The 19,744-nt window shown below is 44.1% G+C and overlaps 1 protein-coding gene across 7 annotated transcripts in view; it reads right to left on the bottom strand.

Moving 5' to 3' along the window:
- Window positions 1-19,744, bottom strand: part of LOC141144582 (serine/threonine-protein kinase ULK4-like) — a 417,575-nt gene that overhangs the window by 352,910 nt on the left and 44,921 nt on the right. For all 7 annotated transcript variants that reach the window (XM_073630411.1, XM_073630410.1, XM_073630407.1 and 4 more), the window contains exons 3-4: window positions 18,044-18,143; window positions 16,530-16,669 (exon numbers count right to left, since the gene is read on the bottom strand). In XM_073630411.1, the coding sequence (XP_073486512.1) occupies window positions 16,530-16,669; window positions 18,044-18,143 (240 nt within the window). The remainder of the gene's footprint in view (window positions 1-16,529; window positions 16,670-18,043; window positions 18,144-19,744) is intronic.

Here is a 19,744-nt window from a genome sequence, read left to right as displayed (position 1 = left end):
AAGGAAATTTTTATCTGGACCTGCTTGAGCCAAACTATTTAAAAAGTTCACTAAAGAATTGAGTTAGGCTTTAATACTACTTTAGGACAAAAGAAAAAAAAAAACCTTTCAACATAAATAAAAAAATGTTTCCTTTTAGTGAATACAGTTCCCAAGAGAGCTATGGAAGATGTGTGTAACAGTATTAGTGAACCCTGTTGTGTTTTGCCAATGGTACTCCCCTGGGATTACTTAGACTCCTGTTCCCATGCACAGCACCAATACTAGATAGCTATCTTCCAGCTGCTGCCTCGGTGATATAAGACTATCAGATTGCTGTTTGCTGGACGACAACAAAGACAATTGTAGACAATTCTAACAGTATGCATTTCGGTGCAAGCCATGCCTCAAATGTAGGAAGCCTGAATATCAGTAAAGAAAGATGAGAATTTAACTATGTATTACAAATGGAGTTCCCAGGAAACACATTTTTAAACCCCATAAACACCCTTTAGTACACTGACATACTGTGTAACATGGTGTAATTACATAATACATTAGAGTACTGTACACTACATACAATGATGTAATAAAAAATAAATAAATAACATCCTGCTCATTTTTTTTCATTAGTGTTATTTAGGCCGCACACAAGCAGAAAAAAAAACACTGCTTTATTGGCATTTTTTTCTGTTCTTTTTTTTTTTTTTCTAGGCCTCTGAACACAGTTCTATTTTAGCCAATGTGCCCGTGCACATTGTGGCACTTACATTCGTATTTTAGAACAGCGTTTAGGGGCATAAAATTGTGCCCCAAACTTGCTTTTGGATGTGTGTAAATGCATTCTACTGGCTAGCCAATAGAATGAATTTACATGCCTACGCCTCTAAATGCTATAGACTGTAAATGCACATAAAAGTGCGTGCGTAATTATGTGGCAAAAATAGGATTTTTTATAACAGCTTACCTGTAAAATCCTTTTCTTTCGATGGACATCACGGGACACAGAGCCTCAGTAATAAGTGATGGGTTATATAGGTATCACTAGGTGATTGGACACTGGCACACCCTAACCAGGAAGTTCAACCCCCTATATAATCCCTTCCCTTGCAGGGATACCTCAGTTTTGTAGCCAAGCAATATAGTGTATTAGAAGAGGGGCGGGACACCTCTGTGTCCCGTGATGTCCATCGAAAGAAAAGGATTTTACAGGTAAGGTGTTATAAAAAATCCTATTTTCTTTCTCGAACATCACGGGACACAGAGCCTCAGTAATAACTGATCATATGTCCCAGAGCAATGCTATCTGAGGGGGGGAACCACAACCAAGTAGGGTGCAATCAGACCTGAGGACCCTGTACCGCTGCCTGCAGCACACTACGCCCAAAGGCGATATCCGCATGCCTTCTCACATCCACCTGATAGAATCTGGTGAATGTATGGACTGAAGACCAGGTTGCGGCCTTGCAGATTTGAGCCATAGAGGCCCGGTGATGCACTGCCCAAGAAGCACCAATAGCCCTTGTGGAATGTGCCCTGATCTGAAACGGAGGAATCTTCTGTTTCAAACCGTAAGCTTGAATAATCAATTGTCGAATCCATTTAGAAATGGTAGTCTTTGACACTGCCTGTCCTCTACTGGGACCCTCTGGCAGCACAAACAAAACATCCGTTTTGCGAATCTGAGCAGTTGCTTCCAGATAGGCCTTGACTGCTCTTACTACATCCAAAGAATGTAGCGATCTTTCTTCCGGAGAACAGGGATCTGGAAAAAAGGAAGGCAGAACAATGTCTTGGTTTAGATGAAAACCTGAAACCACCTTCGGTAAAAAATTAGGATGAGGGCGCAGTACCACTCTATCCTTGTGTACAATCAAATAAGGCTCTTTACAGGAAAGAGCTGCTAATTCTGATACTCTTCTAGCAGAAGAAATAGCTACCAGAAAAATTAACTTCCTTGTCAACAAGACCAAGGGAATCTGACGTATTGGTTCAAAAGGCTGTTTCTGTAACACAGACAGAACCAAGTTCAAGTCCCAGGGGTTTAGGGGCGCCTTAACCGGAGGATTAAGACGCGTCACCCATTGCATAAAGTTTCGGACCAAAGAATGCGAAGCAAGTGGCCGTTGAAATAATACTGATAAGGCCGAGACCTGGCCCTTGATGGTACTCAAGGCCAGCTTCATCTCTAATCCAAATTGTAGAAAATCCAGAATTCTACCAATCCTATACTTTCTGGGATGCCAACCCCTGGATTCACACCAGGATACATAAGCTTTCCAGACTCTATGATAAATCATTCTGGAAGCTGGCTTCCTTGCATTGATCAAGGTAGATATCACAGGACCTGAAAGCCCATGACTCTTCAGAACGTGGGTCTCAATAGCCAAACCGTCAAATTTAGCGTTTGTAAGGCAGGATGGAACACTGGACCCTGAGATAACAGGTCTGGACGTACCGGTAGTGTCCACGGGGAACCCACCATCATCCTTACTATTTCCGCATACCACGTCCTTCTGGGCCAAGCAGGGGCCACCAGAAGTACTGACTTCCTTTCCTGCCTGATCCTGCGAAGGAGTCGTGGCAGTAGCAGAATAGGCTGGAATGCATAAATCAGATGCCACTGAATCACCAACGCATCCGTCCCACATGCAAGAGGATCTTTTGTCCTTGCCACAAATCTGTCTATCTTTTTGTTGAATCGGGATGCAAAGAGATCTACATCTGGAACCCCCCATCTTTGGCATATGGCCCAAAAGACGTCGGAATGCAGAGACCATTCCCCTGGAAGTAACCGCTGGCGACTTAAATAGTCCGCCTGCCAGTTCTCTATCCCCGGAATGAAAACTGCCGATATGCATGGCACATGCCTCTCTGCCCAGACTAAGATCTGGTTCACCTCTTTTTGAGCAGCGAGGCTCCTGGTGCCTCCCTGATGATTGACATAAGCCACCGCTGTGGCAATATCGGATTGGATCCTGACCGGGCAATCCTGTAGCCTGATAGTGCAGGCCTTTAGGGCTAGATATACTGCACGGATCTCCAGAATGTTGATGGGTAAGGTCCTCTCGGTTTTGGACCAAACCCCCTGAACCGCAGACTGTTCCAGAACTGCTCCCCAACCCGACAGACTGGCATCTGTTGTTACCACCATCCAGGTAACCGGTAGAAAGGATTTCCCCTTCTGCAGGTTTTCGGGTATTAGCCACCAACTGAGGCTCTAACTCACCGCATAAGACAGGTGCATCGGAAAGTCCAATGCCTGAACCTTCTTGTTCCAGGCGGACAGAATACTGTGTTGCAGCAGTATTGAATGAAACTGAGCATAGGGAACTGCTTAGAATGAAGACACCATCTTTCCTAGCAGCCTCATACAAACGCAGACAGAAGGACCCCTCTTGGTCCTGACTGCCAGAATCAGCTCCCTTAAGGCAGAGATCTTTGCCTGAGGTAGAAATACTTTCTCCTGGCTTGTATCTATGATCAGACCCAAATACTCCAGTCTTGTTACTGGTTTTAGGAAAGATTTTTCTAGGTTGAGGATCCAACCTAGGTGTTCCAGATCCTTGACTGTGGTCCTCAAGTTCCCGTTCAAGGAGGCCACCAACCGGTCTATCAAGAGCAGGTAGTCTAGGTATGCTATGACAGCTATACCCTGAGTCCTTAATCTGGCCAGGGGAGGAGCCAAGACCTTTGTGAACACTCGAGGTGCAGTGGCTATCCCAAAAGGCAGTGCCACAAACTGGAAATGGCACCCTCCTATCTCGAAGCACAGGAACTTCTGATGAGCAGGAAAAATGGGCACATTCAGATATGCATCTCTGATGTCTATCGATGCCAGAAATTCTTCTCCCTGCAGGGTGGAGACTACTGTCCGAATTGATTCCATGCGGAAGGACTGAATCCTTAGGAATCGGTTCAGATCCCTTAAATCCAGAATGGGTCTGACATCCCCATTTGGTTTTTGGACCATAAAAAGGTTGAAATAGAAACCCAATCCCTGATCCTTCGCGGGAACCACCATAATGACCTCCTGCGACAAAAGTCGCTCTAACGCTAGAAGGAGCGACTGCTTTTTCTCTGGATCTCTGGGGACACTTGATCTGAGGAAACGAGAAGAGGGGAATTCTTGAAACTCCAGCTTGTACCCTAAGGTTACCGTGGAGATTACCCATCTGTCCTGGAAGTCCTCCTGCCAGAGCCTTGAGAACTGTCGCAGTCTTCCCCCCACTCGAATGAGCGGGGGGCGCCCCTTCATAAAGAGGTCTTAGCGTTTTGCCTTGTAGGCTTCTTCCCCCAGGACTTCTTTTGTCCCTGAGGTTGTCTCTTGACCCAGACGGAGGAGACCGTCGAGACTGCCTGGAGGCTGAAGCCCCGGGCGCTGGGGAAAGAAAGAAGGACGCTTACTCTTCTTCACAGGTAAGAGAGTGCTTTTCCCACAAGAGATTCTCTTGATATAATTATCCAAGTCCTCTCCAAACAACCTAGCACCACGAAATGGAAACGCAGCCAGCAGCTTCTTACATGGTGCTTCGGCTGACCAATTTTTCAACCATAAGATTCTATGTATATGCACCAACCCCAGTGAAAGACGAGAGGTTTGCATGAATCCCTAATGGCGTCAACAGCAAAACATAAGGCCGCTGGAAGGTTAGCCAACCCCTGGGCCTGCTGTTCAGGCAAAACTTTGATGACCTGCTTAACATGGTCTCTTAAGTATTGACAGACTCCAATCGCTGCTATTGCAGGTTGAGCCACTGAGCCTGCTAAGGCGAAAACATCTTTCAACAGGGATTCCATCTTTTTATCTACAGGATCCCTGAGCATTGTCTACCGGACAAGTCAGGCTTTTATTTACGGAGGAAATGGCGGCATCAACGGCCGGTATTCCCCACATCTTAATAAACTTTTCTTCCACAGGATAAAGTGTTGAAAACTTTTTCGGTGGAAAAAAACGTTTATCTGGGTGATCCCACTCAGAATAAAGGAGCTTTTCAAGTAAATTATGAACTGGAAAAGCATGTGTTGTTTGAGGAGGTTTCAGTGAAAAGGGTTCTTTAACTGATTCAGATACAGGCAACTTAAATGTGGAGCGGACCAATCCAGTAAGGATCTGTACTAATGCCCCGTACACACGGTCGGACTTTGTTCGGACATTCCGACAACAAAATCCTAGGATTTTTTCCGACGGATGTTGGCTCAAACTTGTCTTGCATACACACGGTCACACAAAGTTGTCGGAAAATCCGATTGTTCTAAACGCGGTGACGTAAAACACGTACGTCGGGACTATAAACGGGGCAGTGGCCAATAGCTTTCATCTCTTTATTTATTCTGAGCATGCGTGGCACTTTGTCCGTCGGATTTGTGTACACACGATCGGAATTTCCGACAACGGATTTTGTTGTCGGAAAATTTTATCTCCTGCTCTCCAACTTTGCGTGTTGGAAAATCCGATGGAAAATGTCCGATGGAGCCCACACATGGTCGGAATTTCCGACAACACGTTCCGATCGGACATTTTCCATCGGAAAATCCGACCGTGTGTACGGGGCATAAGACTTTCTCATCCTGAGAAGTTGCAGAGGGCCCTTCTCCACCTGATTCCTCTGAAGAGGAATCATCCATCCCATCCCGATGCTCAGAAAGGGATTCTTCTCCTCTATCCCACAGCTCCTCAGCCTGAGGGTCCTGGGTAGCAGAGCAAGGCCTAGTGCATTTTCTTCCACTGAGTGAAGAAGTAATCACGGCCATTAATCTTTCCTCTAATCCATAAATGGCTGAGGAAAAAACCTCCTGTGCAATATATACAGGGGCTGAAGCGCCAAAAGCAGGTGTGGCACCGGACCCCAGCGGCTCTCCCTGGCTAGCCGTCCCTGGCCGCTTAGGGGGGGAGGATACTGCAGAAAGGGGGTCCTCAGAACCTAAACGAGATCCCCTAGAGTCTCTGGTTCTTGGGGTACTTGAACCTCTTGTACCCATAGTGCAAAGCAACAAGGTGGAGGTATCACAAAATAGATAAAGGAAGGCCCGTAGACGTGGTGTATCTGGATTTTTCAAAAGCATTTGACACAGTTCCCCATAAACGTTTACTGTACAAAATAAGGTCCGTTGGCATGGACCATAGGGTGAGTACATGGATTGAAAACTGGCTACAAGGGCGAGTTCAGAGGGTGGTGATAAATGGGGAGTACTCAGAATGGTCAGGGGTGGGTAGTGGGGTTCCCCAGGGTTCTGTGCTGGGACCAATCCTATTTAATTTGTTTATAAACGACCTGGAGGATGGGATAAACAGTTCAGTCTCTGTATTTGCAGACGATACTAAGCTAAGCAGGGCAATAACTTCTCCGCAGGATGTGGAAACCTTGCAAAAAGACCTAAACAAATTAATGGGGTGGGTGACTACATGGCAAATGAGGTTCAATGTAGAAAAATGTAAAATAATGCATTTGGGTGGCAAAAATATGAATGCAATCTATACACTGGGGGGAGAACCTCTGGGGGAATCTAGGATGGAAAAGGACCTGGGGGTCCTAGTAGATGATAGGCTCAGCAATGGCATGCAATGCCAAGCTGCTGCTAATAAAGCAAACAGAATATTGGCATGCATTAAAAAGGGGATCAACGCAAGAGATAAAACGATAATTCTCCCACTCTACAAGGCTCTGGTCCGGCCGCACCTGGAGTATGCTGTCCAGTTCTGGGCACCAGAAAAATGTACTGGAAATGGAGCGAGTACAAAGAAGGGCAACAAAGCTAATAAAGGGTCTGGAGGATCTTAGTTATGAGGAAAGGTTGCAAGCACTGAACTTATTCTCTCTGGAGAAGAGACGCTTGAGAGGGGATATGATTTCAATTTACAAATACTGTAATGGTGCCCCCACAATAGGGATAAAACTTTTTCGCAGAAGAGAGTTTAATAAGACTCGTGGCCACTCATTACAATTAGAAGAAAAGAGGTTTAACCTTAAACTAAGTAGAGGGTTCTTTACTGTAAGAGCGGCAAGGATGTGGAATTCCCTTCCACAGGCGGTGGTCTCAGCGGGGAGCATTGATAGCTTCAAGAAACTATTAGATAATCACCTGAATGACCGCAACATACAGGGATATACAATGTAATACTGACACATAATCACACACTTGATGGACTTGTGTCTTTTTTCAACCTCACCTACTATGTAACTATGTAAAATGAACACTGACTGCTGAGCGATGTAGTCTGGCAAAAGCCTTGCTACCAAATGCCCAGTCTGGTGTTACCTTAGTAAATGCTGCCTAGGAGAATGCCTGTGTCCCACCTTACATGCGACCTGTCAGCTCTGTGTCCCTCCAAAAAGGCTCAGTGCACCTGTAATCAGTGCCTTTAATCGCCTGCAGCCGGCCCTGTGGGCATCTGAGCATGCTGTACTGACGCCCCCCCCCCCCTCGTTTTTCGAAAACCGCGCGCTTCCAGCGCGGGCCAACCCTCCGAAATCAGCATGGAGGGCAGGCTGGGGGGGGGGGGAGGAGAGAGGCCGGTAGAGATGGGGCCTGCACGTGGCAAAATGGCGGCAGCGGCGGTGAAATTGCAGTGTATAACCGCCTCACAACCCATCCGCGGCCTCCCCCTAGTCTGGGGGGAGATATCCCTAAGGAGAGCCCCCCATCCCATCCTACCTGAGCCGGCCGGAGGAGCTTGTGCAGCGTGGAAACACTGAGACAGACATCAGCATGAGAAGGTATGTGCTCTTGGCAGCCCCGGTGGCGACAACAGGCATAGCATGCATTTACCTTAAAGGAGAAACCTACTAGAATTAAAAAATTCTGTGGAATCTCCCTTACCTTATCCAGCTGCAGGGTTCTGTTACACAAACCCAATCTTCGCCTCTCACGGTGGGCTCCGTTTGAAAAAACCTTCAGAGACCGGGGCCCCCTACGAATAGGGGGATCCACAGTTCTGGCCTGTAAAGCACCCGGCCAGAAATAAGGATAGGAAACCATTTTCTGATATGCGGGGTCCAGCTCTCTAAAAAGAGAAGCGTTACAGGTAAAACCTCGTTTCTTCGGACACGAGGCCCAGGTACCATCCAATTCGGCCTAGAAAAGACACTTTGGAATGAATCCGGTTCGCCTGGCTTGCCCCAGTCTAGGATATAGGATAATCCCTTTGGAGCTTAGCACAGGACATCTTTACACGTCCATCACCTAAGACACTGGCGTAAAAACTGAGGTATCCCTGCAAGGGGAGGGATTATATAAGGGGGTTGAACTTCCTGGTTAGGGTGTGCCAGTGTCCAATCACCTAGTGATACCTATATAACCCATCAGTTATTACTGAGGCTCTGTGTCCCGTGATGTTCGAGAAAGAAACAAGCATTTTTTAGGCTGGAAAGATCCAACGTACATTGAAGTATTTTAGTATGAAAAATAGGGGAAAAAATTGCGCTAAGATAAATGTTGAATGGGGCTATATGCGAAGCACGGCCCCCAAAAGCTGCAATTCTCATGTAAACATAAATACAAGGAAAACAATTGGAAAAAAAACAGAATTGCGCTTTTTTTAATTTCATGGGATTTTTCATGAACTGTTGGCTCATATCTATATTTGTGTACCACAATTTATCTACAAAGCACTTATTTCGGTTTATTATTTTGTATATGCACTATGCACATGTAGATGTTTGGGTTTTTATTTAAATGCACCCTCGGCATTCATTATCAGTGGATGTATGCATTAGATTTATTTTGAGTATTTATTTTGAAAATTGATATCAAATTTTGTTAGAGCGATTCTGTTTTTTTTCCAAGTATTTTAACATGTCTGTGTGCACAAAGCCCTAATTACTATCATAAAATTTATGAATGTCGCACAATAATGCAATCCCTAAGGTAACATAAACTTGCAGGGCAGCAATGCCCAAAAAAGAGAAAACTGTAAGAAAAAAAAAAACAAAAAAAAACCTAACTGTGGAAAATGCCTGAACATAAAGTTCTGAACAACTCAAATGAACATGAGCTGCAAGGTAGGGGCCCAGGGTGGGTGGGGGTGAGAGTGATGAGAGGAAAGGGTGGTAGACAAGGAGGCATGGCATGGAGGGGTGGCAAAGTGTTAAGAAAGCGGGCCAGAGTGGTAAGAGTGGGGGTGCTGTCAAGTGGTGAGAAAGTTAGAGAAGAACAGTGAGAGCACAGGTGGGTAGTGAGAGCACAGGTGGGTGGTGAGAGGGTGGGTCAGAGTGGTAAGGATGATCATGTGGTAGAGTGGTATAGGAGGGGGTGGGGTAGAGGTGATAAACTGAAGACATTTTCCCTCTTTATAGGTCCTGCGCATGCCTGCTACTTTAAAGTACAGACCAATGTTAACATCATATTGTGATACCAGAAATGTGGCAGCAAGATCCCAAACATGAACCCTAGTGACCAGCGTCTTCTGCCTCTACCATGCACGGGATACGGGATCTAGCTGTCATATTTTTGACATCACAATAGCAAGGAGAGATCCTGCGGTAGTAGCAGTACAGGCTGGTCTTGTGTTTGGTAGGGGGTTTGTAATGGGACTAGGAGAACTTTCAGGTGCTATAATGTGGGGGCTGCATAGTGGTGAGTGTGGGAGCTACTAAGGGGTGAGAGGAGTGGCTGCAGAGTGGTAAGGGGGCCAGGGAGGATTGGCAAGAGCAGAAGTTGTTGGGTGGGTGGGCATTCGTCAGAATGGTGGTAGTACTAATCAGAAAAAGTTATCCTCTGCATAGATCCTGCACATTCCCTGTAGTTAATGGTCTGTGCTGCCACTACCTTGCATGCGCTGGACCTTGCAGCTAAATTGTGATGTTGAAATAATGACAGGGAGATCACACACATGCACGGTAGTGGCAGCACAGACTTGTTACTATTGAGCATGCGCAGGATAATATGGAGGTGAAATCTCGCACAAGCTTTATAATGCCAGTACTGAGTGTTGATCACCACGCATGCATGGGATCTCACTGTCATATTGATGGAAGCATCGCAAAGTACATGAGGATTGGGGGAGACAACATGCTCATAACACTGAGTGTGCTTGGGCATATTTCAGAGAATATGATGTGCGGGCTGACATAAGCATCATTCCACGTCTCAGCAAATCCTGATGACGAAACTGCACGCCATGTTGAACCCGCAGGGAACCCTGACCGAATACCGACCCCTCCTGGTGAAGTGGGGGGTGAGATTTTTCTTTACAATTTTAATTAAATGTACTTGTAAACCCTTACATCCACTAAGTGAAGTGACTAGACTCAGGTGATACATAGAGATTAAACCAATCGTCCTACATAAGTTGTACCGGTTTATCTGCAGTATTCTCTTCTTTACGGTTATCCAAAGTTCCAAAATGTATACAGCTGGTCTGAACTTAACCACTTGCCGACCGCCGCACGACTATATACGTCGGCAGAATGGCACGGGCAGGCAAAAGGACTTACATGTACGTCCTTGCCTGCCCGCGGGTGGGGGGTCCGATCGGACCCCCCCCGGTGCCAGCGGCGGTCGGCAAATCTCCCCCGGCGATCGGAGGTGAGGGGGAGGCCATCCATTCGTGGCCCCCCCCTCGCGATCGCTCTCAGCCAATGGGATCATTTCCCTGCCTCTGTATTGTACACAGAGGCAGAGGAAATGATGTCATCTCTCCTCGGCTCGGTATTTTCCGTTCCGGGCCGAGGAGAGAAGACTGCAATGTGAGTGCACAACACACACACACACAGTAGAACATGCCAGGCACACAAAACACCCCGATCCCCCCCCCGATCGCCCCCCGATCCCCCCCCAATCACCCCCCCCCCCCTGTCACAAACTGACACCAGCAGGTTTTTTTTTTTTTTTTTTTTTCTGATTACTGTATTGGTGTCAGTTTGTGACATTTACAGTGTTAGGACAGTTAGTATTACCCCCCTGTAGGTCTAGGGTACCCCCCTAACCCCCCCTAATAAAGTTTTAACCCCTTGATCACCCCCCGTCACCAGTGTCGCTAAGCGATCATTTTTCTGATCGCTGTATTAGTGTCGCTGGTGACGCTAGTTAGTGACCTAAATATTTAGGTTCGCCGTCAGCGTTTTATAGCGACAGGGACCCCCATATACTACCTAATAAATGTTTTAACCCCTTGATTGCCCCCTAGTTAACCCTTTCACCACTGATCACTGTATAACTGTTACGGGTGACGCTGGTTAGTTTGTTTATTTTTTATAGTGTCAGGGCACCCGCCGAATAAAGATTTAGCCCCCTGATCGCCCGGCGGTGATATGCGTCGCCCCAGGCAGCGTCAGATTAGCGCCAGTAACGCTAACACCCACGCACGCAGCATACGCCTCCCTTAGTGGTATAGTATCTGTACGGATCAATATCTGATCTGATCAGATCTATACTAGCGTCCCCAGCAGTTTAGGGTTCCCAAAAACACAGTGTTAGCGGGATCAGCCCAGATACCTGCTAGCACCTGCGTTTTGCCCCTCCGCCCGGCTCGGCCCAGCCCACCCAAGTGCAGTATCGATCGATCACGGTCACTTACAAAACACTAAACGCATAACTGCAGCGTTCGCAGAGTCAGGCCTGATCCCTGTGATCGCTAACAGTTTTTTTGGTAGCGTTTTGGTGAAATGGCAAGCACCAGCCCCAGGCAGCGTCAGGTTAGTGCCAGTAGCGCTAACACCCACGCACGCACCGTACACCTCCCTTAGTGGTATAGTATCTGAACGCATCAATATCTGATCCGATCAGATCTATACTGGCGTCCCCAACAGTTTAGGATTCCCAAAAACGCAGTGTTAGCGGGATCAGCCCAGATACCTGCTAGCACCTGCGTTTTGCCCCTCCGCCCGGCCCAGCCCAGCCCACCCAAGTGCAGTATCGATCGATCACTGTCACTTACAAAACACTAAACGCATAACTGCAGCGTTCGCAGAGTCAGGCCTGATCCCTGCGATCGCTAACAGTTTTTTTGGTAGCGTTTTGGTGAACTGGCAAGCACCAGCCCCAGGCAGCGTCAGGTTAGTGCCAGTAGCGCTAACACCCACGCACGCACCGTACACCTCCCTTAGTGGTATAGTATCTGAACTGATCAATATCTGATCTGATCCGATCAGATCTATACTGGCATCCCCAGCAGTTTAGGGTTCCCAAAAACGCAGTGTTAGTGGGATCAGCCCAGATACCTGCTAGCACCTGCGTTTTGCCCCTCCGCCCGGCCCAGCCCAGCCCACCCAAGTGCAGTATCGATCGATCACTGTCACTTACAAAACACTAAACGCATAACTGCAGCGTTCGCAGAGTCAGGCCTGATCCCTGCGATCGTTAACAGTTTTTTTGGTAGCGTTTTGGTGAACTGGCAAGCGCCAGCGGCCTAGTACACCCCGGTCATAGTCAAACCAGCACTGCAGTAACACTTGGTGACGTGGCGAGTCCCATAAGTGCAGTTCAAGCTGGTGAGGTGGCAAGCACAAGTAGTGTCCCGCTGCCACAAAGAAGACAAACACAGGCCCGTCGTGCCCATAGTGCCCTTCCTGCTGCATTCGCCAATCCTAATTGGGAACCCACCGCTTCTGCAGCGCCCGTACTTCCCCCATTCACATCCCCAACCAAATGCAGTCGGCTGCATGAGAGGCATTTTCTTTATGTCCTCCCCCTAGTACCCCTACCCAACGAACCCTCCCAAAAAAGATGTCGTGTCTGCAGTAAGCACGGATATAGGCGTGACACCCACTATTATTGTCCCTCCTGTCCTGACAATCCTGGTCTTTGCATTGGTGAATGTTTTGAATGCTACCATTCACTAGCTGAGTATTAGCGTAGGGTACAGCATTGCACAGACTAGGACACACTTTCACAGGGTCTCCCAAGATGCCATCGCATTTTGAGAGACCCGAACCTGGAACCGGTTACAGTTATAAAAGTTACAGTTACAAAAAAAGTGTAAAAAAAAAAAAAAAAAACACAAACAAAAATATAAAATAAAAAGTAATAGTTGTCGTTTTATTGTTCTCTCTCTATTCTCTCTCTCTCTATTCTCTCTATTGTTCTGCTCTTTTTTACTGTATTCTATTCTGCAATGTTTTATTGTTATTATGTTTTATCATGTTTGCTTTTCAGGTATGCAATTTTTTATACTTTACCATTTACTGTGCTTTATTGTTAGCCATATTTTTGTCTTCAGGTACAGCATTCACGACTTTGAGTGGTTATACCAGAATGATGCCTGCAGGTTTAGGTATCATCTTGGTATCATTCTTTTCAGCCAGCGGTCGGCTTTCATGTAAAAGCAATCCTAGCGGCTAATTAGCCTCTAGACTGCTTTTACAAGCAGTGGGAGAGAATGCCCCCCCCCCCATCGTCTTCCGTGTTTTTCTCTGGCTCTCCTGTCTCAACAGGGAACCTGAGAATGCAGCCGGTGATTCAGCCAGCTGACCATAGAGCTGATCAGAGACCAGAGTGGCTCCAAACATCTCTATGGCCTAAGAAACCGGAAGCTACGAGCATTTTATGACTTAGATTTCGCCGGATGTAAATAGCGCCATTGGGAAATTGGGGAAGCATTTTATCACACCGATCTTGGTGTGGTCAGATGCTTTGAGGGCAGAGGAGAAATCTAGGGTCTAATAGACCCCAATTTTTTCAAAAAAGAGTACCTGTCACTACCTATTGCTATCATAGGGGATATTTACATTCCCTGAGATAACAGTAAAAATGATTAAAAAAAAAAAAAATGAAAGGAACAGTTTTAAAATAAGATAAAAAAGCAAAAAAATAATAAAGAAAAAAAAAAAAAAAAAAAAAAAAAGCACCCCTGTCCCCCCTGCTCTCGCGCTAAGGCGAACGCAAGCGTCGGTCTGGCGTCAAATGTAAACAGCAATTGCACCATGCATGTGAGGTATCACCGCGACGGTTAGATCGAGGGCAGTAATTTTAGCAGTAGACCTCCTCTGTAAATCTAAAGTGGTAACCTGTAAAGGCTTTTAAAGGCTTTTAAAAATGTATTTATTTTGTTGCCACTGCACGTTTGTGCGCAATTGTAAAGCATGTCATGTTTGGTATCCATGTACTCGGCCTAAGATCATCTTTTTTATTTCATCAAACATTTGGGCAATATAGTGTGTTTTAGTGCATTAAAATGTAAAAAAGTGTGTTTTTTCCCCAAAAAATGCGTTTGAAAAATCGCTGCGCAAATACTGTGTGAAAAAAAAAAAATTAAACACCCACCATTTTAATCTGTAGGGCATTTGCTTTAAAAAAATATATAATGTGTGGGGGTTCAAAGTAATTTTCTTGCAAAAAAAAATAATTTTTTCATGTAATCAAAAAGTGTCAGAAAGGGCATTGTCTTCAAGTGGTTAGAAGAGTGGGTGATGTGTGACATAAGCTTCTAAATGTTGTGCATAAAATGCCAGGACAGTTCAAACCCCCCCCAAATGACCCCATTTTGGAAAGTAGACACCCCAAGCTATTTGCTGAGAGGCATGTCGAGTCCATGGAATATTTTATATTGTGACACAAGTTGCGGGAAAGAGACAAATTTTTTTTTTTTTTTTTTTTTTTTTTGCACAAAGTTGTCACTAAATTATATATTGCTCAAACATGCCATGGGAATATGTGAAATTACACCCCAAAATACATTCTGCTGCTTCTCCTGAGTACGGGGATACCACATGTGTGAGACTTTTTGGGAGCCTAGCCGCGTATGGGACCCCGAAAACCAAGCACCGCCTTCAGGCTTTCTAAGGGCGTAAATTTTTGATTTCACTCTTCACTGCCTATCACAGTCTCGGAGGCCATGGAATGCCCAGGTGGCACAAACCCCCCCCAAATGACCCCATTTTGGAAAGTAGACACCCAAAGCTATTTGCTGAGCGGTATAGTGAGTATTTTGCAGACCTCACTTTTTGTCACAAAGTTTTGAAAATTAAAAAAAGAAAAAAAAAATTTTTTTTTTTGTCTTTCTTCATTTTCAAAAACAAATGAGAGCTGCAAAATACTCACCATGCCTCTCAGCAAATAGCTTGGGGTGTCTACTTTCCAAAATGGGGTCATTTGGGGGGGGTTTGTGCCACCTGGGCATTCCATGACCTCCGAAACTGTGATAGGCAGTGAAGAGTGAAATCAAAAATGTACACCCTTAGAAATCCTGAAGGCGGTGATTGGTTTTCGGGGTCCCGTACGCGGCTAGGCTCCTAAAAAGTCCCACACATGTGGTATCCCCATACTCAGGAGAAGCAGCAGAATGTATTTTGGGGTGCAATTCCACATATGCCCATGACCTGTGTGAGCAATATATCATTTAGTGACAACTTTGTGCAAAAAAAAAAAAAAATAAATAAATAAATTGTCACTTTCCCGCAACTTGTGTCAAAATATAAAATATTCCATGGACTCAACATGCCTCTCAGCAAATAGCTTGGGGTGTCTACTTTCCAAAATGGGGTCATTTGGGGGGGGTTTGTGCCATCTGGGCATTTTATGGCCTTCAAAACTGTGATAGGTAGTGAGGAGTAAAATCAAAAATGTACGCCCTTAGAAATCCTGAAGGCGGTGATTGGTTTTCGGGGCCCCGTATGCGGCTAGGCTCCCAAAAAGTCCCACACATGTGGTATCCCCATACTCAGGAGAAGCAGCTAAATGTATTTTGGGGTGCAATTCCACATATGCCCATGGCCTGTGTGAGCAATATATCATTTAGTGACAACTTTTTGTAATTTTTTTTTTTTTTTTTTTTTTTTTGTCATTATTCAATCACTTGGGACAAAAAAAATGAATATTCAATGGGCTCAACATGCCTATCAGCAATTTCCTTGGGGTGTCTACTTTCCAAAATGGGGTCATTTGTGGGGGTTTTGTACTGCCCTGCCATTTTAGCACCTCAAGAAACGACATAGGCAGTCATAAATTAAAGGCTGTGTAAATTCCAGAAAATGTACCCTAGATTGTAGGCGCTATAACTTTTGCGCAAACCAATAAATATACACTTATTGACATTTTTTTTACCAAAGACATGTGGCCAAATACATTTTGGCCTAAATGTATGACTAAAATTGAGTTTATTGGATTTTTTTTAGAACAAAAAGTAGAAAATATCATTTTTTTTCAAAATTTTCGGTCTTTTTCCGTGTATAGCGCAAAAAATAAAAACGGCAGAGGTGATCAAATACCATCAAAAGAAAGCTCTATTTGTGGGAAGAAAAGGACGCAAATTTCGTTTGGTTACAGCATTGCATGACCGCGCAATTAGCAGTTAAAGCGACGCAGTGCCAATTTGTAAAAAGTGCTCTGGTCAGGAAGGGGGTAAATCCTTCCGGGGCTGAAGTGGTTAAAGAAAGCAGGGGGAAGGGAGCTGAAGTTACACTTAGTGAGGACTCAATGAGGAGAGCTGAGAGGCGATTGGATGGAAGGTACATACACCCCTTCACACAATACACAGAAAATATAAAAGTTTATAAATGTGTATTCAGCAGGAGTAGTACAAATTGGAAATGTACCCAGTCCTCCTGTTTGGATAAATATAGTCCATAAGCCACAAAAACAACAACAAAACATCCATTATACTGAGGTCTTACCTTCCGGGGAGTCAGATCACAGAAAAGAATTCCAAGTTCATGGATATGATGAAGTCCAGAAATAATATCAACACCAAATTCTCTTATTGTATCTTCAGGCAAGTGCTCATCCTGGGCAATGACAGTCTCCAAGGAGCCTCCTGTAATGCATTAAACTCCATTATAGGAGAAAGCAGTGAAAGCAAAAATCACCTGTAAAACTATACAATATCCTCTTATCTCTGCTTCACAGGTTCTTGACTAAAGCCGACCATAGATTACGCTAAGCAAATTTCTTTCCTGCAACCACGGGAGCTACTGTGTTCTTCCGGCGGGAAGGGGTGGGGGAAGTCGTTCCTGCTGGGAGAACACAGTGATTACTGCGAGTGGCTATAGCCGCTGGCAATAATCCCATCAACAATACGACAGGCTGGTTGCACATGCATGAGATCACACAATGCAGGGAGACTGGTACTGCAAATTGACGTTATTCCAGGAGATGGGGGGCGGGGGGTTTCAACTCCAATTTTTTTTCATTACTTTGGTATGAGGCCCCCGTTAAAATCCATACCAGACCCAAATGCATTTGAGAGAGAACCTATGCCCATTTGTTTTTTACCTGGCTGCCATCACTGACTATGTATACTAATAATCATTACCTCAGCTGCTTTTTTTTCCCCCCATTTAAAATGTCACTTTTGCTATAGTACGTTTCACTATTGCACCAGTTCACAGACACATTTAATGCACTCCCCAAGCATGGTATTTAAGGGAATTGTTAAAGTTTCACTTTAAAACCAGCTCCGCTAAAAAATCTTTTGCAATGATACAGGTCTATGGCAGTGCCCAGTTTTCCATGCCCTTTGTTTGATAATCCCTTGCCTATTAGCTTTAAAAATGGCCAGAATTGATTTTAGATATTCATCTTGACTTATGATGGGTTTGCATTAACCTTCACAATTAACCAATGTTATGATAAATTCACCAAATATCCTGCAAAACGAACAAGGACATTCACCAATCACTACCCTTAACCTGAGCCGAACTCAAATTTAACATTAAATTTAAAGGTTAGGGTGGTATTAGTGGTAAAATACTCATGCAAAAGTCACGCAGTAAATGACTTGACATCTATTTACAATGTGTTTAATTATCAGCTCAGAGAAAAACATCTAAGTCAAATTGATGCTACATATTTGCTATATCAGCGTCAAACTGTCAGCTGGACTACGTTTTTTTTTTTATTAAGTTCATATGAAGTAAATGCTACCCACTGAACTCAAACAAGATCATTCCGGGAGCTGCATTATTTCAGACAAAGGGGATTTGAGAAAAGCAAATTTACTTAACAAAGCAAAACAGGGCCTACTGTAGAACTCAAGTACTTACAAATAATTGATCTTGTTTATGGTCTGTTAATGGACACGGATGAAGGGAAGTAATCCATGGCCATTCAGCCACTGTAAAACAAGCCAAAACAGACAAAGCCATGGGATATTTACCCCTGTTTAAGATTATAGGGTAAAAGATCTTACCTGTGCATAACTCAACGACAAGCCATAGATGGTTACTCGTCTCATACCATTCATAAAACGTCACTAAATTTCTGTGCTTAACATGGTGAGTTAAACGGACCTGGACAAAAATGTATATTGAATTTACATAAGATATTTCATCTTAATGGTAAGTCAAGAGAAACACATTGCAGAACACACAACCTCCTTCATTTAAAACTGCAATCATATTTCAATTTACTCATTTAGCAGAGTCCACCGACACATTCAATTCCCAGCAATTTTCATACTTATGTGTGCTAGGGGTGCCAGCTGTATTATGTTCAATTTGGAAGAAAGGGTTTAGAATATTTGATCCAGCATTGTAGTTTTTTTTTCAATCTACCATTGAATAAGCACAAACGTGAACGTATATATAAGATTTGTATATCATTTTTTTGTTTCTTTACTATAGGTACCGTAGGACTAAAAACGTAAAACAATTATGAAAATAAAGCTAAATATGAAATGTTGTCACATTTACTTGTATACTCTTTGTTGAAATAAACCCTTTATTTAAAAAAGGGTAACTAAGAGTAGACGAGTAAACGTGACAACATTTCACATTTAGCTTGATTTTCATAATTGTATTACGTTTTTAGTCCTACGGTACCTATAGTAAAGAAACAAAAAAAAAAAAAATTATATACATATCTTATATACGTTCCCATAAATGACGATTCAGTGGGAGATTCAAAAACCTCTTGCACGATACAGGATCAAATATTCTAACACCTTTTTTTGAAATTGAACATAATACAGCTGGCACCCCCAGCAGACTTGAAATGAAAATAGCTGGGAATTGAATGTGTTGGTGGATACTGCTAAATGGGTAAATTCAGCTTAAGTAACTGAGGTCTGTAAACAGGGTGTTTGCGGACCTCAGTTGCTTAAGCTGAATATTCACATGCACACACACCCCCTGTTCCTTGCAGATCTCTATTCTCAAGCTCTAATTAACATAAACTGAAAGAGTCAGAGCAGTAACACACCACCCCCTGCCCACTTCTGCCTTGTAAGACAGAATCATACTGAGTTTTAAGACAGAAAGAGCCTGAAGGCAAGCAGCTTCTGTTCATTTAGAAAACTTACAGGAGTTGATTTACGATAGTAAAAGCTGTTCACTTTGCAAAGGAACTGCCTGAGAGCTTAGTGAATGAGGTAAAGCTCTGCTGACTTCCATCATCCAATCATGTGCAAGCAAAAATACAGGTTTTTGTTTTTTTTCCCCAATCTTTCTTGTACAGAATCGGTTCTTTGCAAATTGAAATGTCAGTCCATTCCTTACGCTCCCTTGAAAAGTGCAACTTTCTTTACAAAGTCAATAGCTTACTTGCCTATAACAAATCAATCACATAACATGAACTCTATGTCATTGGTACACTCTGTTACATTTCATTTATAAAGCTATTTTATATGAGCTCTAAAAATTATCTAAAAAGTATAAAATGTATAAATGTGAAAAAAATAATAAATACAACTATAAACCATTTATTTCTATCTAGGTTGCTCCAGCGCTGCACAGAAATGATTGAGGACATTTAAGGATAGAGATCCCCTGTACTTCTTCCCTGCACTTGCTGTGTGACTGCCCCATCGTTTGGAGAGTCACACAGTGAGATCTTCTATGGTTGTTCCAAACTCTGCTCTGCCATGGAATATTTCATATTTTTCTTGCTGCAA

The sequence above is a fragment of the Aquarana catesbeiana genome, linkage group LG05 (genome assembly GCF_042186555.1).
Source record: "Aquarana catesbeiana isolate 2022-GZ linkage group LG05, ASM4218655v1, whole genome shotgun sequence".
Classification (NCBI taxonomy): domain Eukaryota; kingdom Metazoa; phylum Chordata; class Amphibia; order Anura; family Ranidae; genus Aquarana; species Aquarana catesbeiana.
Note: the sequence above shows the minus strand (reverse complement) of the source record. Positions and strands in the feature narration are given on the sequence as shown.